We start from the raw sequence: 22,633 nt of genomic DNA, 5'->3' as shown, positions 1-22,633 counted from the left end.
GAAAGCCCAGGCAAGCACTCTACCAACTACGCTAATCCCCACTCCTGTATGTAAGGCAGACTCACAAAGTTTCTAGTATACCACTGAATCCGACTTGCATTCTAAACCTCTTAAGAGGGAACTGAAAACACGATGGAACATAGAGACCTAGGTTCAGGTCCTCTAATTCTCAGTTGTCCCATCTACAAAATAAGTATTCAGTGTCTAGGGCTATGATACAGGTAGTGTCTATTAAGGCTCTGCCTGCTACCAAAGTCAGTGCGTAACAAACAGCAGTATTATCAGTAGTGGTTCTCCAACTGTAAGGAAATATATCAGGTAAGTACGGTCTGATTGAAAAAGACTTGGTACCAGGGTGCACGAAGGAAGTCCTGGGTCTGGTCCCCAGCACCACACACAGACAGGATGTGGTGGTGGACACCTATAAGCCCTTGGGGGTAGGGGCAGGAGAATCAGGAGGTCAAGGTCATCTTTTGCTACATGGTTTGAGGCCAGCCAGAGGCTTTGCCTAAGTCTGGGTGCAGAGAAAGCTTTACCAAGACTGGGCATTTTTGGCACTGTCAGTCTCCGGCCAGTCACTATTGTGGTGCTGACGGTCTCTACAGGGCACCACAGAACATCTCTGTAAAAGTGCTTTAGAAAGAGATTCATAGACTCTGGATGGTTGAATTGAGGGAGGACAGAGGTTCACCCTCATTTACCTGCTGTTCTACCGAGAGGCAGACACAGGAGACAGCTGCACCTGGTAAAGCACTTCTTGCCTTTCTCATCTGTAGGGAAGGACAATGCCTTTCATGTTCGGGGTGGCAGTGACCCTCATTCATTAAAGTGGACTGGCTTTGCCATATTTTCCTAGGGTCTGAGCACAATCATTTTTTTTTTTTTTTTATATAGCTAGTAAAAAGGGTTGCTTTCTCCCTCCCCAAAGATACTAAAAGCCCAGATACCTTTTGAGTGCTTCCTGAGTGCCTCACTGTAAGTGGTGAAGAAAGCCTTCTCCATATTTACATTGTATGTAAGTTTGCTTTGCTTTCAATAGAAAGGGAAGTAAGTAAGAAAAAGGCCTACATTTGAATTTATAGGTAAAAGTAATTGCATCGAGATTATTTTTCACGTCACAAGCCCAAGTACACGCAATGGTCAGTTCATTCTTTATTCTTTGAGATGCAATGCTAAATTTCATTAATAAACTCTTTTCATGACAACTGTGCTCGATTTTTTTTGGTTAGGCTCTTTCCCAAGGGAGAAGACTCCAAATAAAATTAAAACCAAAAGCAATCTCCCCTGAGCACCTGACAATCACCCCAGCAATTTCAGAAAGAAGCACACTGTAAAGCTATGGAAACTCATGCTGCGGCCACATAGTGAATGCTTTCATGAGTAATCAATCACATGGATCCAGCCCTATGCTCACTCCAGTCCCTTCCTGGTTAGATGCTTTCATAGTACACTGTGATGGTTCTCTGTCACCCTTATCCTAAAGTAGACACATGGCACCTTGAAGTTATAATACTTCAATAATCTTGAAATGATGGAATTTAAACACTGGTTACACCAATCAGCCCCCTCCCCTTTATCCTCTGGAATAAAGTTCATGCCAATGAGGTTTTCCTACTTTGAAGGCATTGCACATTAAAGGGTTAATGGCCACGTAACTAAGCTAGATACGCTCAGTGGGGGAATGAACAAGGCTTAGTGTGTGATCATTCAGACAGGACCTCTTAACACTAGCTGCTACTCTGTGTCTTAGAGGAAAGGCTCACTGTCACAGAACATGGTTAGAACTCAAATAACTGGAAATATTGATGTCAACAGTAAACAGAACTTAAAAACTTGTGCTCATCAAGACTATAAACGCACAGCAAATCCCAGATGTTAATTCAATAGGCTGACTAAAAGCCTTTAAATATAAGTGAGGGAAAAAGGGGAAACACGTCAAACCGAAAGTTCTGGGGTACACCAACATATTGGAAAAAAAGTCATTGAGTAAGTCCGAAAAGGTTTAAATTTAATAATGAGTCCAAAATATATAGTAACTTATATATCTATATTTTTATATTTTAGGATTATATGTATATATATATGTATACAGTATGAATTGTCATAAAATATTACCAGATTTAAATAAAGTCAAGGTATTTTTAAATTTTTCTTTTCTTCAGACGGGTATCTCTATGTAATACTAACTGTCCTGGAAATTGCTATGTAGATCAGATTGGCCTTGAACTCACAGATACCTCTCAGCTGCTGGGATTAAAGGTGTGTAACATCATGCCCAGCCTATCAAGATATTTTTATGTTTATATATTGTAGAGAACTATACAACATTCTTTTATTAGAAACTACTAAGAATTTCATAAATTCTTATAAAAATGAAATACTAAAACTTTCTATGAAGAAAATGTATACTTTCTCAAAGTAAATTACACTGATATTTTACATGTAAACATGAGCCATTATTCAGTAATTTTATTACATATGAATACTGTACTCACATGGAAACAAAAGAACAAAATGCCTCATACTTAGTCCTCACTCATGTTAGAAAACATGATAAAAATGTATGTTACGTACATTAATTTGAATTAACAGAAAGTAAACCCTTAATAACTCAGCTACTTTTTCATACTTGGTTGAGCAGAACTCTATAGTAGAGTTCTATGGCTTATATTACAGCATCATCTGGAGTATTTATAAAGAAGCCACAATAGAGAGACAGGGGAATTTACAAGAGCACTTCAAATCTGCAATAATCAGAAGTTTTCTCGAGTTTAGTCATAAGATTAATCAAAGAATATTTAAGAAAAATAGAATGCCAATTGGATACATCAAATTAAAAGACATTAACATTCTCCAGGTGGCCCCAGGAGAGCATCTTATTAGGGAAGCATTCTCTCATTAGTAAAAGGCATTAATACTAATACTCACTTGAGGACAATGACAATGATGCTTTATTAAGTTACAGAACAGAATATTTTCTTAAGCATGAGAAACACACGATGCACTGCTGAACAACATGCTTTCTCATGCAGCTCAAACTGCATTAGAAACATGCTTTTCCATTTTCCTATGGACTGATGCTCTCAGTAGCAATAAACGTCTCCACTACATTTTCAGCGGACGTTATGGCTCTTTCCTGATCTCTGCCTATCCTAGGTCTCCACAGACAGACAATTTGGATGTCAAATCTTACCTGACCAGGTTCTGTCCCAGTAACAGTCAAGTCTTGGATGGATCTACGCCTTGGTTGACCGTTGCCTTAAAACAAAACAACAACAAAAGTAAGACGTCAATCTAGCCAAATAATCAAGACAGTGTGATTGCTGCAGAGGAAGTACAAACTGCTGCTCCTGGATCTACGCAACTCGCTGCAGGAAAAAGAATGAGTAAATTTAATACAAAAACCCACCAACCCCAAAACTGAGAAAGAAAGAGATAGAGGGACAGAACTCTAATGCTGGCCCACAACAGAGTAAATCCTAACACAGTGACACTCCTACCACATGAACAGCAGCTCAACTGCTTTCCACCATCTTCTGTCATGTGTTTAAACAGATGACTGCCTTGGGGGCTGGGGTTGATGACGACATCTATTTCGAGGGCCTTACGTTACCGTTTCACAGCAAGACAGCTAGCAGGTTGTGGGGCACATCTGACTTAAGCTGGCAGCAGTGCCTGAGAGGATGCTTAGGTTTAAATTATTGCACCGAGTCACATTTAATCCATTAGTGTCTGTCAGAATGCAGTAATTCGTCATTAGAGAGTAACAGCTCAGTTTTCCCTTGGAGACAAACAATGCTTATTCTATGCTCAAATATATACAGCTTGCTGAGATGGGCTATTATGAACATTAGCAGCAGTTTTTAACTCAATTAAAAAAAATTCTATAATGAAGTCTTCAGAAGAACAGAATAACCTAAACAACAGCTTCATACAGCACCTTTCCTTGGGAGTAGGTTTGTTTATACAGTATCTTTTAACATGAGAGTTCAGCTGTTAAAAAAGGCAACACTATGAGAAACAGCTGGTACACTATTCACAACTCCTTTGACCCTGAGAGTGGTACCATGTAATCTGCAACTAGCAGGCATCACTCAGAATGCACACCCTTGCAGTTGTACTCTGATGAGCAAAAATAATTTCTATTTCTTTACACTTCATGATTCTGAATATAAAAAACTGTATCTGAAACTAATTAGTACCATTTACTGCCTTAATCCATGTGACCTTTTTATTGTTTTACGTATAAATTAACTTTAAATAGAATTAAGAATGTTTTATGAAATAATACATATAGTGAATATAAAACTCAAATTTATAGTCACTCTTGAAAGTATAGCTCATAACTTTTCCCATTTTAGACGGTTTTAAAACTCTTTGTATACTCTGAATTCAAATTTACTTCAAATTTCAATTTATTCTGTAATGTCCCAAATTTTCATTACAAAGTAAAACAACAAACTGCATTTACTGAATCACAGTTTCATGAATACTTAACTATTTCCGTTTCCCCCAATCAAAAAAGATAGTACTCTGACTATGAGCAATTTTAGGCACATTTCATTCAACACTCTCATTCTAAAGTGAGCACAGATGGGACAGACTATAAAGTGTCTGGAGCCCTCTCTTCAGATCAGCAACATCTGCGAATCACAGGAACAACCCGGCATGTGTCTACACCCCATGACATCGCCATCACAGTTTCCCCAAATACAAGTTCAAGTCTAGCTGGGGGACCGAGAGTGGGGAAGGATGAGGGAGAGCTGAGAGTTTCCATGCCGTAGCAGGCGCGGAAGCAGGCAGGGTTAGGCAATGCATCTTAACAAGCACGACCATGTCAGAAACCACCTGGCAAACAGCTCAGACAAAAGCAACAGAGGACTGCAATCAACAAATACTTGTTGCTCCAATATAAAGTTTGAAAGTCATAATTTAGTACTATGAATATGAAATAACTCAAGCTCCTAGTGTTACAGATGAAAATTACTAGGTGTGTCCTTAAGACAATTTAAATTCTCAATTTTTGCACTAAATACTAATTTAGAAATGGACTAGTTTCACACTTTAAATATGTCTTATTTGTGTGTGTGTGTGTACCCTGCTACAGCACGGGTGTGGAGGCTGGAGGACAGCCTGTGAGAGGCAGTCCTCTTTCTCCACCCTGTCGGTCTGAGGGATCAAACTCACACTGTCAGGCAGGGCAGAAAGTTCCCTCCGCACCTGCTGGGCTACCTCAGCGACCTTCATTTTTCACTTTTTAAAGTTATTTGATATGTGCACACCTGCATCACACGTGCAGGTAAACAAAAAGGCAGAAACTCCTGAACACTGCCACTGTAAAATCCTGAATTTCTGCTGGGCTTGGTGGCACGTCCTTTAATCCCAGCACTTGGGAGGCAGAGGCAGGGGCATATCTAAGTTCATGTCCAGCCTGGTCTACACAGGGAGTTTCAGGACAGCCAGGGCTCTGGAGAGACCCTGTCTCAAAAAAAAAAAAAAAAAACAACAAAAAAGTGCTAAGCACTATGATTTGTAAGAGAAGAACAACAATCTTTAGAACGTTTTTAAAAGATCTCATTGCTAACTCATGCTACGCACCCTCCCTCCAGGCCTCAAGGTAAAAAGGAACACCAGAAAGTGCCGTCCTGCCTCAGTTCTCCTGCAGTGACTGTCGGAGACACAGTCCATCACTTTAAAAGACTGCTCTTTTAACCATGGGTGAGCTCCAAAGCAAGCGTTCAAGTCACTTCCAAACACGCTCAGAGATCACTGCCTGAGCCCACACAGTCCACCCCTTCGCTTTCTTATGGTCTACCTCAGTCCACAGCTCTCTCTACTAATACACGAGAATTTCAAAGCTCATGTGGACTCCTTTAGGCTCTTCACTTCAAAGCAAACTATTATCCCAGAGACTCCTCTTACCCAACTTATTGGAAAATGTGAGATTTTTTTAAAGTTCTAAATAATAAAAACTACTCATGCATAAAATAGGATTGAAAACATCATCTAACATTTGTAAGTATTAAACTACTGCTCAGCAGTGAACTGATGGTATAATTAAAAACGTGCTCATTAGGATGCCACAAATCTTACTAATTTCTACAAATTATGCCTATTTCCTTAGAAGGACACCAAATAGCTTTTTCAAAGCAATTACTAGAGACTGATGATCTTTGCTTTCGAATTAGCTTTATTAGATTACACTTTGAAGCTCAATCTGTCTTTTTTTCTTAAAAACAATTAAATCTTATTTTTTAGACATGGTTTCACTATGCAACCCCATGTCCAGCTTTGAACTGAGATCCACAAACATCTGTCTCCTGAGTGCTGGGACTAAGGACTGGTGCAAATATACCTCAATATAGTTCAGTTTCTAGACTATAAGATGCAACCTTGGTAATTTAAAATATGACAGGGAGATCCCCTGAGTATTTACTATACAGTCAGATTAACTGTATTTAATTAGTGGCACATACAAAATCTACTGGAAGTGAGCGGGAGTATCTTATCAAGCTCCCTCCCCATTACTCATCAAAGGCTTACTTATAATTGTTTAATGATTTATATAATTCTACTTGAAGAAATACTTATCTACTAATTCTTGAATTCAGTATACCATGAGGAAAGTTTTATTCTCATGCTAGTGAAGAAAGCAAAATGATGTCTTGGTGTCAAGACTGTCCCTGCCTCCAGAGTGTGAAGGTCTACAAAGCAGGAATAGTAGCAGGAGTAATGCTTACTTCAAAAGGACCCAATGTCCTAGTCTTTCTAAGTAAAGCCCACCCCACATTGGAAGCATTAAGGAGGCGTGGAATGTTCCATCTTCTGTGACTTCTACAGAAGAGTGAAGAACACACTGTGATTTGAGAGTCAGAAGATTCTGTCTGGGAATAATCACCCATCATCAGATTTGAATCCATCTGAGATACAGCTACACTTTCCATCTAGGTACGAGGGTGAGAAGAAAGTCTACTAAGATGACTACTCTAGGAAAAAAAATCTTACCCGGATTCCCCAGCTCCAGCTCTACTAACTTCAGCTCAGCTCTAGAGCAGGCTGCCTAGAGTTAGTCCAGGTTGTCAGGCGCCTCTGCCTCTGGCCACCGTACGGCACTAGCTCTCGCCACGTTTCTTCTTTCTTGTTTGCCCTTTAGACTTATAAATCTAATTTAAGATAAAATTACTCTATGTCTAAATGTTCCTGATTCTGTGATGTATTCAGTTATTACAGCTCTATGTAAATTTAAAGTCTGCCTTGTTTTGGACAGTATCTTATTCCTCTATGTTATACCTATTTGTAATAAAATAATTGCAAATACTTTGCTAATTTCTAAAAAAAATTCTTTATTTCAATAAATACAAACTAGTGCATGAGAAATGATGTGATATTTCAACAGTGGTGAAAATGTTATAAAATAGAATATCACTTTAATAATTAACAAAAACATTCAACTGTGGTTTAGATGCAATGTTAAATAAGATTATCATGGGAATAAGTGTAGAATGCTAAAGAATCCACCCAAACCACACATATGAGAAATATATTCTCCATCACAATGTTGGAGTCAAGTGACAAAAGGAAAAATCTTTAGTTTTTTTTTGACACACAAATAAATGATCAATTAAAAAAAATCTACCTTTATCTATCTTGTCCAACTGTGTGTATACATGTATGCGTGAGCTGTGTTTGAGAACAGAGAAGAACTTTTGTGAGTCGTTTCTCTTTTTCCAACGTAAGGATCCTAGGGATTAGCCTAAGGTCATCAGGATGAAGGGGTGGTGCCTTTATCTGCTGAGGATCTCACTGGCCCAAATGACCATTTAAATATACAGAGCGTTCTTATGCCATTTAAGTTTTATTAAAAATGATGGTCTTTATTCATCTATGAAATTACCTGCATAAGCTATAAAAGCATTTGCCAACTGATACACTGAAGGGTCATGTGTGAATCAGGTATAAAACGTAGCTTACAGACCTGCCTCTTAATAAGCTAGCAGAGAGCTAACTAGCTGGCTGAATATTTTGGGATCTGGCAAGATCAAAAAACAAAACAAAAGCCAAAAACCAAACAAACAAAACAAAAAAACCAACAAGCCTTGCCTGGCTTAAACTTTCTGCTCTCCAGTTAGGACGGCACTGTGCAGCAGTTCGTCCACAGGCTCCCCAAAGAGACAGGCTGGACAGGGACCACAGAGGTTTCAAACAGTTGTATCCTCCACTAAAGCAGACCTGGGCGTAGCTCATTTGTCCTGTCCAGCAGGTTAGGTACAGTGGGGGTGGTGGTCTCCCTTCAGCTGTTTTCCTTTCCCTTGACTCTTACACTGGAGACGTGAAGTTATGTTTGCAGATTGGTTTCAGTGTGGCAATATAGTTTTTTACCCATCTCCCTGGGTACTGCATGGGAGGCATCTATGTTTAAATCCTATGAAAATTGGAGCAAGAAGCATTTAAAAGTACCAGGATCATTAATCCAGTTGACAGCTGTTACACCAACACAGGTGGTCTATGATACCTGATATGACGATCTCAGGGACATCCAGAATGTTGCCAAATGAAGCGGTTTTACGGTGGCCCCGTTTAGGCTTGGAATAGGCTGAAAAAACACACATGTACAGTATACATGCAAACAACCACACACAGTATCACAGGAAATGACTGCACAACAGAACAGTTCTGAGATAGTCGTGTGAATTACGTCTCATGCAGAACGGCATGCAGATCTATCTAACTCTTCATCCATGCTTAGGGAGGCCATGTTAAAGACAAGTTTCACACACTGGTTTTAATTAGCAGGAAAAAAAAAATCAACAACAAATAAAGATAGACAAAGCTGCAGGACAATGAAGAACTAAGCCTCCAACGTGTTCTTAGAAATAGTCTGCCTACGTCAAATTCATGGCAGGAGGTGAGGGGCAGGGGGCAGGATGGAAGGTGCAGCGTTAGTAAGAGAAGCTGCCATGTCTGTGCTCATGACTCAAAGAGGAGCAGGAAGGCCCTAAGTCAGGTGCTTCTCGGAGTGTGCTATAGACCAGATCCCATGATCATCAACAGTTACCAAGTCTCTACAGTGTGTACTGAATGTTTACTACAGTTTCAAAAGTTTAGAGTATATTAACTGTTAAACATAAAGGCTGTCAAAAGTTGGAGTATGAACCTTTCAGAGTAAGACAATTCACTAAAAAATTCAAATTGTTTAAAATTCAAAGGATGTATTGTCCTACATTTAGGTAGAGAGGACAAAACGAAGTAATTTATTTATGTGTAATTATTCTTGAACTGGAAAAATGTCCTTCCTATTACATATAATTACAAATCTGTATCTGGCTAGAAAAACAGGCTTAGCAAAATCATTAACTATTATCATAACATCACTTTCCTTTGGGGCAGAATCAGTATTACGTGTCTACTCTGAATAACACCTGTCAACTGAAATGGATCCCCACCAATGCTGGGGTACGTCTGTCTACAAAGACATTTGTGCTCCATGGAGACCAGAAAACCAGTCGATAGCCTCTGTTAAACCTGACATTTTCTGAAATTTACCTGAGGTAGAGACAGCTAGTTTCCCACTAATTTCTAGTCTTTTCTTTTCCTTAGCATGGACTCTGACTTTACAAATGTAGAAATGTCAGCTATGGCTCAGACCCCTTGTGGCTGATGGCCATTCGAGGAAGTTGCAAAAATCTGGTTTCAAAAGCTTCTATCTTTCTGTTATCTTTTCCTTTCTGCTACCTGAGCTACGGAAGAGATAGCTTCAGCTGTCACAGCCATCTTGGACCACAAAGTGACCTCGAGGACAGAAATTAAACAATAGATTGTGACACTGAGACAGAAAACCAGCTGCCTAAAGATCATGAGGCACCAGTAGACATGTCTATGTGGGATCAATAGCTTATGTGTTTAGACACCATTATCTTCAGATACTCCTATCTAAAGGCTTTTAGTGCAGATTGATAAAATCAGTGATTGTGATTAGTTTAGACAAATACAGTACAGTTCCCCTGGATGCCACTTTCTACAAAGAGAACACACATAATCAGAATATTTTACTTAGAAAACACTAAGCTTACATTTTTTTAAAAGTCTGTATATATAATTAAAAGATATGCAGATAGATCAAAATAACCCCCCCAAGAGAAGAATTTATACGTTTTTGTTATTTGTTTACACCTTTTACATGCTCCAATAGGATGCATTTTCACAGTTCACTCTTCTCTAACCTTGGAAGATCAGAAATAACAAAATAAGACCCAAATTAAATTGGCTAAATTGATGAATGAACCCACTAAAATGATCCAGTTTAGAAAAGTTTAAAATGGTTCACCAGGTGACATCATTCTTTTTTATTCTAGCCACTCTGTTTCTTATACATTTTAAGAGCTAACAAAATAAAAATTAAACACTACCAAAGACAATGTCTGATGAAACTACTACTATCTCTTTACCATCAAACAGCCAAGCACGGAGCTGGGCTATTCCTGTCGTGGCAGGGAGAGCAAAGACAACGCAGCTCCTGGAGCACAATTTTCTACCAGTGATTTTTTTGGTTTTTGGTTTAGCATAAAAACAGTGGAATTACTCGGTCATTGAAAATATTTTGATATTGACAGAATTTTGATTTCTCAGAGCTTGTTTATGTTTTCGGAGAAATGTATTTGATATAATTATTACATTTGATAAGATCTACAACTAGGAAGGTGTATTTTATAATCCAAGTAAATTTTAAGCCAAATGTCTTATTTAAAGATTGAACCACATAAAGTTATTGCTGTAAGCTTGTAAAATATACCATAAGCCCACCATCTGTGTAAGGAAGTAGATCTACAAACCAGCTTCCTGGAGGATAAGACACAGCTCACCCAATTAAAAACAACGGTGAGCACACGGAAAGCCATGGGCATTCTCTTCCTGGGCGTGCTGTCTGTTACCTGCAGTCGCCACGATCCTTGCTTCTATTTCAGACATGTCAGCACTCATCCTCTTGCCCTCAGACGTCGGGGGCAAGCTCTCCACACTGCTCCCTCGAGAGGCTCCCAAGCTCAGGCGTCCAGAGTCACTCTGTTAGAATTATAGGTAAATCTGTTACTGAGGTCCTTTCACGTAGAGAACCCGGGCAGCCCAGGATGAAGATGGCAAGTAGCTTTTTATGATGATGGTACTGTTCTGAGAAAGGGACCCTCACAACGAGAGGGAGCTAACAGGACGGCAGGCTCAGACGGATGCTGCTCAAAGCAATCAATTCCGACAAGAGCCAGAATACAACCAAAGTGCAGGATGAAATGACAGCCTCCTGAGAACTCTCTAACTGCTCCACAGAACCAGAACTTATTTCCCACTGTTTGTAGGATCCTTAGCTAGGGATGGACCACAGGGAGGAAGGGGCAGGGTTGACAACAGCAACAGCAGGAGAAAGGAAAACAACTGTTTGGTAAAAATGACAGCAGAACGTCATGTCTCTCATGGAAGGAGACTCGGGATTGTTACATATCAGATGTGAATTATCTATGCAGTTAGTGTAACGCTGTGACTAACAAGTCAAGAAGCCACGCAATTTTACTTTTAAGAACAAACCTGTTGCTTTGCCTGATTTTTCAACAGTTTTGACTCCAAGCGTTTAATAGTGTCATTTGTGGCAGGCACTTGTTCCATATTTGTGTCACTTTTATTACTGGTATTTGTAGAAGCGATGTCCATGAATGAACCTAGAAAAGCAGACACGTTTAAGACTTCCACACTAGTGAAGACACCCTGAACAAACCCACTTAAAGCAAAGTCAGAGAGCACAATAAACACTCAACCAGTCATCTACATAGTCGTGAGTAACAATGACCTAAGGGTTGAACCCGGAAGCAGAACTGAGGATTCAGTAGAGATGGCAAGACCAGACGCTGAGTGAGTGTGAAGGAAGAACCCGGAACTCAGTTTGGAAAGCACTGTGCTAGTCCCTATCAGACATCAGGTTCTGGCTCTCTGAGGATGAAATTCAGGTAGAAGATGAAAACAAATGCCCTTTCTCTTCCAGTCCCAGGAACCCAGGAGGTGCCAGTTACTGGGCAGACACGGCCAAGTCCAAGAAGCACACCACACACAACCAATCCCCCAAATGCACAGGAATAAATAACATGACACGCAGGTACAAAGATACAAATCTCATAAGGAGTTGAGCCCAAGTTCCTGAGGAACATGCACTTTGCACAACAGAAAGGCCTGAGGAAGATGCAGACAAACACTGAAAACGCTCTTCTGGTGTCTGCCTATGCTATGGCTTTTTATACCCAGAATCCATTGGGAGAGAGCTGGTCCCCCAGAAATGCTGTAACACTTGAGGGCACAGGAGAGACCACCACCCTTGCTCAAATCCTGGACCAAGAGGAACCTGCCTGGAGTACTCAGGACACTGGAACAGAGGAGCAGTCTGGGACAGGATCCTTCAGGTTTCTGCTGGGCCCTGTGCTGACCCTGTGCCACAGCTCTCTCTACCCAGGCCCTGCTGGGAGAGAGCTGGTCCCCCAGTAGTGCTGACACACAGGCTCTCAGGAGGGTCAAGCCACTGTCAGAATCAGCAAGACCAGCTAACACCAGAGATAAGCAGATGTCGAGAGGCAAGTCCAAGAAACTAAACAACAGAAACCAAGGTCACATCATCAGAATCCAGTTCCCTCTCCACAGTAAGTCCTGGATACCCCAACACACAGAAAAAGCAAGACTCTGATTTAAAATCACAATTCACAGTGATGTTAGAGGACTTTAAGAAGGTCATAAATAACTCCTTTAAACACCAAAAACGTAACAAATGCATAAGCAGAGGCTATCAAGGCCTTGTGAAGCCTAAGGTGGCTAATCCCAGTGAGCGAAAGGGCCCTGACCACAACCTTAGCTGTCTGGCTTTCATTGCTCACCCCAAGCTTGGGAACTGGAATTGTAGTTAGACATGGCCAAGGGTCTTAGGCTCTGTCAACCAAAGCCCAAGGTTCAAACCAAGATAGAGGCCAAAGCTCCACCCAGGGGCCAGGCTTTAAATTCCAGCTCAGGTTTCCAAAGGTACCCAGACCCCTGTGAAGGCTCCACAGAAAAGACTTGTATCTGCCAATGTGAAGACAGACACTTCCCTACACACTATTTGCAGATGACCAGTGACCTATGCTGTTTTTTAAATAAATCTGAAATCTGTTTAAAAAGAGAGAGATGAAAGCAAATAGAGCCCTGGTATTTAAAGAGGTAACCAAGGAAACGAAGATGAATGGCTACTCAAAGTTACAGCTGATGAACAACCAGTAAAAACAAAACCAAGAACAAATGAAGAACAAACTAGGGATGGTCTCCAAGACATGCCACCATAAGTCTTTTTTTTTTTAGAAACAAAACAAAACCCATCAAAAAGCAGAACAGAGCAGTAAATCAGCAGTGTGGCAGTGGTACCCACAAACAGTTGGGTACGAGGGCGGCATGAATCTTTAGTCAGAGCAGAGAACTCATGGGGTTTTTGAGGCAGGACTATGAACTTGAATCATACAGTGAGTTCTGGGCCAGCCTGGATACAAAGTGAGACATTATCACAAAAAGATAAAATAAGGAAACAATATAAGAATAGTATTCATAGCAATACAATTGTCGATCCTTTAGACTTAACTGAGCAGTAACACCAGCCATGGAAGCTTAGCCTCGGAACCTTCATAGATCGAGGCACCTGGGAACTTATACTGCAGCGAGTCCTGAGAAGTGAGGGACTAAACTGTAAGCACGGACATCACTGCTTTCTTCACGACTTCAGGGGATGGGGGACATCCCGCGGTTGCTCTGACTCTGCTTACCTGTGCTGGTGGCAGAGTTGCTCTGCCCTTCATCCGAGTACTGGCAGGGATACTGTAATGGCTCATCCGCTCCTGGGAAGTACTGTAGTAAAAGCAAGTCACAATTTAAAAGGCTTTTAGTACAGAGTCACTGCTGGGGTGTATGTGCACCTGAGGTGTGCAGCTCATTCCCCCTCAGGCATGCACTGGCAAAGATGATATGACAGGAGAGAGAAGCTCCTAGGGGCACAGCAGGGTCACTGCGCACAGTGCACCGGACTAGGAAGAGTGATACATACTGTCACACCGTTACAAAGACTATCAGTCTGACAACTGGGAGTGAACACTTCTATGTCAGCGTTAGAAACGAGATCTTTAACCATTAAGAACATACCTTATGGAGGCTCTCTTATGAACTGGGGACATAATGCTAAAATATTCACTCAACAATGTAAGTAAAATTTAGAAAAACATTTTTCCAAATTAGACAAAAAAGAGGGAACAGTTATAATTTTACTTTTATAGCCTAAAGTTTAGGTATACGGACTCAAGTCAAAACCACCACTTACAGCTCTTGTTGGGAAGAAAAAAAAAACTATTTTCAATAAAACAAAACAAAAAAATCTAGGGCTAAAGAGGTGGCTCAGTGGTTAGAGCACTGGCTACTCTTTCAGAAGTCCTGAATTCAAATCCCAGCAATCACATGGTGGCTCACAACCATCTGTAATGGGATTGGACGCCCTCTTCTGGTGTGTCTGAAGACAGCTACAGTGTACTCATATACATAAAATAAATAAATCTTAATAAAACAAACTAAAATATTTGAAATAATTTAGATTTGCAGAGTAGGTAATTTATCTTTCTAAAAGTTTTTTCTCCCTTAAGTCAGGATACTTTGAGCCTAGAAAGAAAATGTAGTTTTTATTGGCATCTGAAAACATGCAACAAAAAGCTGAAACTAAGAATTAGCATTACTCAAATACATGTAGATATATCCCCAGCACACTGTAGAAATGACTGTATTCTGATGAAAATCTGACATTTTATTATTCACATAGATATGCAGGCTCTGCAAAGCTTTAGACACCCTCTACCAGCATCTCTCATAGACTCTGGTCCCCAGAACAGAATACTTCCTGTAAACATTAGTATAGGACAGTGAGCCCAGACTATTAGTCTAGTCTAGCTGTTGGGCCATTACCAAGAGCTGGATCTTTCTGTACAATGGTGTTTTCTAATTAAAGGAGTAATAATGCCAATTGTAACATGATTAAGAAAAGAAACCAGAGTGCAGCGGTCATGTCCCTTCAGTGTAAATGCCCACTAAAGCTGGCACATATTATAGTCCCCCAAACCCAAAGCCCCTCAAAAGAAGGATTATACCCGCATCAAGTGAGTCATTATTTTCACAATTTCCTCCATGGACGGGCGCTGAGAAGGGTCTTTAGACCAACAGCGGGTCATCAAGCTCTCAATGGGCTTAGGCAAGTTTTTGATCAGTGGTGGTCGAGTGCCTATAATTGAAAATTAGAGCAAGAATTAGCTATCCAAAGGGCAGCACCACATTTTTAAAGTTTATTTTTAACAATACTCGAATTAGCATTTGTATCTTTTAGTTTATCATTTGTTTGTATGCATCTATCTCTATCTATCCATCCATCCATCTATCTCTCTATCTATCCATCCATCCATCCATTTATCTATCTTGTATCTCTATCTAAATTTTCTCCCACAAAGGTGCTGTGGTGTCACACTCACTAGTTGCAGTTAGCACCTTACAGGCTGACAACTATAAACTGTTGTATAGTTTTCAAGCCTGTGATGGCACTCTTAATAAGCCTCCCCACCTCAGAGCGGCTTCAATCAACAAGTTGGTTCTTGTGCTCTGGCTTCACTGACAATCATTACTGAAAACTGACAGAGGAGGTGTGTCTAGGTCACCACAGCTACAACAAAGCTGACAGAGGAAACTGGCAAAATCACTAAGGTTAATTTGATGACGGTTTGGTTTAGCCAGTCTACAAATGCTGGGAAGAGCTAGTGTGTGTCCTTCAATCACCTGAGGACTTATATACAAGCATGTCCTCATTGAAGTCATCAGAGGCACGTGAAGTAACAGTGACTCTGTTCCTTCACTGAGACTTACTCAGAGAAACTGTCAAGTGCCTATCAGTGAAGAAGGCAACCTAACACATTTAGAGACAGAAGTATGTGACCAGAGACATAAGAACTGAGCTCATGAAGTCACAATGATGAAAAGTAAGAAGGACCTGGATTTGGGTCTGGCTCCATCACTGCCTACTGTGATATTAGCATATGAAAGTATGGTTGAGAAACTAGAAATACCACACATGTAAAGCACTGTATGCTGTGCCTTTTGGCTTACATAACAACTCTTACCAGTAGCTTTGCTTTCTCTCCTTGATGAGAGACACGTTTATTAGGAGAAAAGCTTCCCAACTATGAGGGATTTTCTTTCTGTTCTTGGCCCCAGGGTTTCTGTCCCTGAGAGACTGAGCACTGACCAAGTACTGCTGGTTTCCTCATCAGTGCTGTGGCACTTTAGGCCCTGTGTGGAAGCGCCTACATTCTCCCCACAGGAACCAGAGACAGAGGTATGGAGAGTGGGCAAGGAAGGTGGTCTGGTAACAGTGTCCGAGATGGGAACAGTTTTCCAAAGATGAAATACACAGTATATTAAAGAAAACTTTCTTTGACAAACCATTGTGAACAGCCCACATGATTCTGAAAGCTGGGCCACCGATCTCATCAAAGGGTTTCCGGCGTGTTATCACTTCCCAAAGGATAATACCCCAGCTGAAGACATCACACTTTTCACTGTAATTGCTACCTACAAAAAAGGCAGGGTAACAGGGTAATCTTGAGACCTGTTCCACAGGAATCACAGAACAACCAGTTTCATAAATCTTTAAAGAATGGATATTTTTAAACAATTGCTTTCTTAAATATTTTCAACAAATATTTTTTACTAAATTAAGTAAATATGAACAATATACTGAAAATCTCCATGAGAAAGCCAGTTATTATCTACCTTTCCAACATGGTGCACTGGCCTTTCGCTTCTGTGTGTAGACCGTTCCCTCTCACAGGCACAGTTTGAAGAACCATGTATTTCCTTCTGTAATGTCTCAGTTTCCCTTTCAGAAGAAGGCTTATTTTACCTATGTGGTTCTTATGAATTTATGAATGATGCTTTTTCCTGTGTATGTGCACCGTCTGTAGCAATGCCCATGGAGGTCAGAAGTCACTGGGCACCAGGATCTGGAGTGACAGACCTTTGTGAGCCCCATGTGGGTGCTGGGGAGTGAACCTGGAAACGGCAGGAGCATCAAGTGTTATGCGCCTCTCAGCTACTGCCCCTGCCACTCAGCTACTGCCCCTGCCACTCAGCTACTGCCCCTGCCTCTCAGCTACTGCCCCTGCCGCTCAGCTGCTGCCCCTGCCGCTCAGCTACTGCCCCTGCCGCTCAGCTACTGCCCCTGCCGCTCAACTACTGCCCCTGCCTCTCAGCTACTGCCCCTGCCGCTCAGCTACTGCCCCTGCCGCTCAGGTCCTTTGAGTGCTCATCTGGGGATGGAGCTCCGAGACTTCCATACAAATGTGCTCTGTGACTGCACTATATCCTCGGCTGCTGTAATTTGCTACCTTAATAGGTTTCCTGCTTTGTGGCAGACAGCACTCTTTGCTATCAGACTTAAGCACTGTTTTAATGTACTGGCTTAATACATAGTTAAAATTCTTAATTTAAAAATTACTGCTGCCTGGTGATGCCCTTCAGAAATTCACAAAACCTAATCGTCTGGGTTTTACTGTCTTCAAAATAGAAATAATTGATTACTCTTTATAACAAACACCTTGACTTATTTATTATAACAACACTGCACCACTGTAATGCACAGAAAGTGACATTAGTGACTGAATTATTAGAAATGGCACCTGCATTATCCAGAAGACATTATTTAACTTTATATAAAATAGCTTTAGTCTAACATTTTGTTGTTTTTGTATTTTTTTCTTTTTTCCCCCTTGGAGATAGGTCTCTCTGCATAGGCCTGGCTGTCCTAGACCTTAGTATGATGTAGATGAGGCCGGCCTGGAGCGCTTAAGAAATGTGCCTGTCTCTAGACCAACACTTTGTAATTAGACTTCAGGGAACAATAGTCTTAAAGTTAAGTAACAGGCTGCAGAGCATTTCCCTTTCTCTGGGATGGCTACATTTAAAACAATAAAAATGTTTAAAATTCATCAACAACAGGGCTGGTTAAGAGACTCCTCTCCCAGAGGTCCTGAGTTCAATTCCCAGCAACCACATGGTGGCTCAGAACCATCTGTAATGGGATCTGATGCCCTCTTCTGGTGTGTCTGACAACAGAGCTATGGTGTACTCATATACATTAAAAAAAAACAAAACAAAACAAACAAACAAAAAAAAAAAAAAAACACCAGCCAAGGGGAAGAAAGCAAAGCCTGATTCACTTGGAATGTTATGGCATTCATACAAATGGAGAAATGGAGGTTCACATAAAGCTCATTTTTCAGCTCAATGTCTCTCACTTAAAAAAGAATTTGACATTTTCATTTCATATTAAATATACTGACTAATCTTACGAATTCTGAGTGATCTCAGTCCCTTATGTGTGCCCAGTGACGTGTACGATCTTTTTACGGCATGCTGATTCAAGCCTTAGCGCTCTTTTTAACTGATAGCAAATCAGAGCAAAGGCACAGCTTTCTCCTTATTTTGGGCGTATACAGTCTACTAAGAAGCCTCTATAGTCTCTGAACCACTGCTCCTCGGGGGACATACAAGACTGGGTTCCTATGAACCTTTGTTCACGAACATCTGTCAGCTAATTAACATCTTCACCTGGTTCTCTGTGTGGGCTTAAGGAGTCTTTCCCTAACACTTCACGGGCTAACGAGTTCCCAATCACGGCAGTCCAAAGCATGTCAAGAATACCCTCTGACATGCTGTTGTTTCCATGTGTCTCACATGTGCAAAGCCTTCTTGTACTTACTCGGCAAAAGCACATGACCCCCCCATAGAAAGGGAAAGCATGGCTGAGTAAGTTGTTGACCTTACCAGGGTAACAACCTCGGAGAGTGCTGTGTATGACTCAAAACGTGTACTGTTGTACGTGAGCTCTGAAAGCATCTCAATCAAAAGTGATCAAGTGGATGGTTTCTCAGTTATGTAGCCTGTGAATGAGGATCGGCGGTACATATGTGTGAATCTGCACAGAAGATGCCAATTTAAATTCTGCCATAAAATGTGGGCCCTTAGGCGACCCTCACTGAAGATCCTCTTACGTACTCTTCAGAAATGACACTGTCTGTAGGATTATACACACATCTGGATTTACAAGAACCACGGCACACTACCAACCACACCGTGTTCTGTGACTGTACCTTCAAACACTTCGGGTGCCATCCACGCAGCACTCCCTTTATTATTGGTCATGTGTGTCTGGATGTCACAAGCTGTACCAAAATCGCAGATTTTTAGAACTGTCCCTCCTGCAACCAGCAGCAAGCTATTGCAAAAAGTTCAAAATTCACAAAATCAGTATTTGATTTTACAAGAAAACAATAAAATAATTATGGAACTGGAAAAAGCTAAGTTAAAGAAACACTATTATTAAACTTTATAAACATTACTTGGTCACTGTCATAGACTAACATCTGAATGAATATCAGCAAAAATTAACAGGCCGAAAGCTAGAACCAGGTAGACCATCACATTCGTATTCTGACGTCTTTATGTCTACTTCCCTGACACTTCCGTGCTCTCTGCAGTAGAGCACTGTGGTGCGCTCTGCAGTGGAGCACTGTGGTGAGCTCTGCAGGGGAGCACTGTGGTACGCTCTGCAGTGGAGCACTGTGGTGCGCTCTCTAGTGGAGCACTGTGGTGAGCTCTCTGCAGTGGAGCACTGTGGTGAGCTCTGCAGTGGAGCACTGTGGTGCGCTCTGCAGTGGAGCACTGTGGTGCGCTCTCTGCAGGGGAGCACTGTGGTGCGCTCTGCAGTGGAGCACTGTGGTGCGCTCTCTGCAGGGGAGCACTGTGGTGCGCTCTGCAGTGGAGCACTGTGGTGCGCTCTCTACAGGGGAGCACTGTGGTGAGCTCTGCAGTGGAGCACTGTGGTGCGCTCTCTGCAGTGGAGCACTGTAGTGAGCTCTGCAGTGGAGCACTGTGGTGAGCTCTCTGCAGTGGAGAACTGTGGTGAGCTCTCTGCAGTGGAGCACTGTGGTGAGCTCTGCAGTGGAGCACTGTGGTGCGCTCTGCAGTGGAGCACTGTGGTGAGCTCTCTGCAGTGGAGCACTGAGGTGAGCTCTGCAGTGGAGCACTGTGGTGAGCTCTGCAGTGGAGCACTGTGGTGAGCTCTGCAGTGGAGCACTGTGGTGAGCTCTGCAGTGGAGCACTGTGGTGAGCTCTGCAGTGGAGCACTGTGGTGTGCTCTGCAGTGGCGCACTGTGGTACGCTCTCTACAGGGGAGCACTGTGGTACGCTCTCTACAGGGGAGCACTGTGGTGAGCTCTGCAGTGGAGCACTGTGGTGAGCTCTGCAGGGGAGCACTGTGGTGAGCTCTGCAGGGGAGCACTGTGGTGAGCTCTGCAGTGGAGCACTGTGGTGTGCTCCTCAGTGGAGCACTGAAGATAACAAGTAATCAATACAGAAGGAAACCAACGGTACTGGTTTGTTTTTGTAGTATAGGAAATCGAATCATGGGTCTTGTGTGCCAGACAAATGTTCTGTCACCGAGTTACAGTGCAGAGCAATGCTTCTTCATTATGTCACTATTTTCACGTTGTTTCTCAATGTTTAATCTCAAAACTGCTTCTGAATTTAGAATGTGTGCAGATGTGAGGGCTATGAATCTCCTACAGCTAAGACAGTCTAACAAATGCTAGGAATGTTTTAGAACTCCAGCTTTCTAGGTGCTACGACTAAAATGCAACTACTAAACAGCGTCCTTTTCCTTACAAAGCTTTACTTTTGATAATAAACAGAAATAGAGATGGGTTATAAAATGTGCCTAATCTCACCATGGTAATATTCAAAAGAAATAAAGAAAAACACATAATTAGCCATCTTATTAACTTCTTGAATGTAATATTCTACTTAAACTAGAGATCTAGGAAATTCTCTTTTAATTTAATGTAATTACAATAAGCAGATACGCCCCTATTCAAAATACTATAGTAGCAAGTGTTCCTGTCATATTCAACCCTTGTATGTATGTAATTCACAACAAAGTTCCCATCATCTCACTGTTCTTGTCAGATTCCTGTCACTCAACCACTTTAAAGTGTCTTTTCTCCATCACCATGGAGATCCTGGCTGTTTACACCTGTACTCAGATTCAGAAATGCTTTTATTCCCTCTCTAAGAAGGAGCCACTGGAATGGCTCTCCACCAGGCCTTCCCTGCAGACCCTGTTCCTGTAGGAATGCAGCAGGATCTGCCGTCAGTCTTTGCTCTCAGAAAACTGTGCAGCTTTCTCAACAATTATACAGCACAGGTACGAAATGGAACTTACAGGCTAACACACTCTAGTTATTACAATGTAAAGTTGGCATTAATAAAACATCCCCATAGACAACATTCTCAAACACAAGTTTAGATTAAACACCTAGAGATAAAAGTTAGAAAAAAAGTAACATAATCAAGAAGGGAAGAGAAAAGGGAAGGTCAAGAATAACAATTCCCTTGAACCCAGAGTGGCAGGAGGAGAGGAGCCAGTGTCGCCCAGCTAGAACTTACTTTGGAGGCTTGAGGTCCCTGTGAATTAGAGCTTTGGGCTGCATGCTGTGCAGATAAGCCACTCCCTGGGAACACTGCAAACACCAGCTCATGGCATGAGCAGCAGTGTAATAAGGCAATGGTTCAGCACCATGCAGCACTGCAAGACAAAGGCACAACAAACTAAAAGGAACTTTATGGCATAATGTGAAACAATACAGATGCAAGTACCATCAAAACACAAATGAGCATCCTTTTACAGATACTCCATCCTTTTACAGATACTCCAATCTTAGACCTGCTCTAGGATAAAAACAAAACATAGCATTTAAAAAATTTAGTAGATAACTACCATACGGTCATTTAAATAAAATTAGCATATACGATCATACCTTTTAAAATTGATATTATCTTTCACACGATTGCATGAACTATCAGCAATCCTGTTCATCATGAGGGCGGAAGAGAGAAGCAGTGCTGAGGCAAGAAGGCTGTATCAGACACTCACAACTGCCCGGTCTACTGCAGCTAACGAAGTAGCAGTTCTCTCAAATAAAATGAGAGCACTAGACATAGATCACTAAAGAATATACAGCGGAGGGCACAACTAACTGTGTATGTAAAATAAAAGTAACTTCAATTTTATAAAGCTCACAGGGACAACTCACACACACATGAAGTTAGCATTTTTAAGCTGAGAGCTTTGTTTCACAAGGGTAATACCAGTATGGAAAGGCTTTTTTTTTTTTTGTTTGTTTTTAAATGTATGTTAACACTGGTAGTTTGCATGAGAATGGCCCAATACACTCAATTGTGTAAAAATTTGGCCTCCATATGATGGAACTGTTTGGGAAGGATTGGGTGGTGTGGCCTGGCTAGAGAAAGCATGTCAGTGGAGGTGGGCTTTGAGATTTCAAGACTCAGCCATGCCCAGTGAGTTCTCTGCCTTCTGCTTTTGTAAGCTCTCAGCTGCTGCTACAATGTCCCACCCTCTGAAACTGTAAACCTGATTGAACCTTTTCTTACTAAGTTGCCTTGGTTATGGTCACAACAGAAAAGTAACTAAGACAGTAAAAATCTA

At 41.4% G+C, this 22,633-nt stretch overlaps 1 protein-coding gene across 3 annotated transcripts in view; it reads right to left on the bottom strand.

The window, feature by feature from the left end:
- Positions 1-22,633, bottom strand: part of MAP3K7 (mitogen-activated protein kinase kinase kinase 7) — a 54,711-nt gene that overhangs the window by 16,786 nt on the left and 15,292 nt on the right. For 2 of the 3 annotated variants that reach the window (XR_013975559.1, XM_080938536.1), the window contains exons 5-13: positions 21,574-21,712; positions 19,221-19,345; positions 16,513-16,641; positions 15,174-15,304; positions 13,812-13,893; positions 11,572-11,702; positions 10,929-11,058; positions 8,513-8,593; positions 3,194-3,258 (exon numbers count right to left, since the gene is read on the bottom strand). Coding sequence is in view for 2 of the 3 variants with exons in the window: in XM_080938536.1 (XP_080794662.1) it covers positions 3,194-3,258; positions 8,513-8,593; positions 10,929-11,058; positions 11,572-11,702; positions 13,812-13,893; positions 15,174-15,304; positions 16,513-16,641; positions 19,221-19,345; positions 21,574-21,712 (1,013 nt within the window). In the remaining variant the exon portion in view is untranslated. The remainder of the gene's footprint in view (positions 1-3,193; positions 3,259-8,512; positions 8,594-10,928; positions 11,059-11,571; positions 11,703-13,811; positions 13,894-15,173; positions 15,305-16,512; positions 16,642-19,220; positions 19,346-21,573; positions 21,713-22,633) is intronic. The other variant, XM_080938537.1, reaches the window with a different exon arrangement.

The sequence above is a fragment of the Micromys minutus genome, assembly GCF_963924665.1.
Source record: "Micromys minutus genome assembly, chromosome: 26".
In the NCBI taxonomy this organism is placed as follows: Eukaryota; Metazoa; Chordata; class Mammalia; order Rodentia; family Muridae; genus Micromys; species Micromys minutus.
The sequence above is the reverse complement of the archived record's forward strand: the minus strand, read 5'-3'. Positions and strand labels throughout refer to the sequence as shown.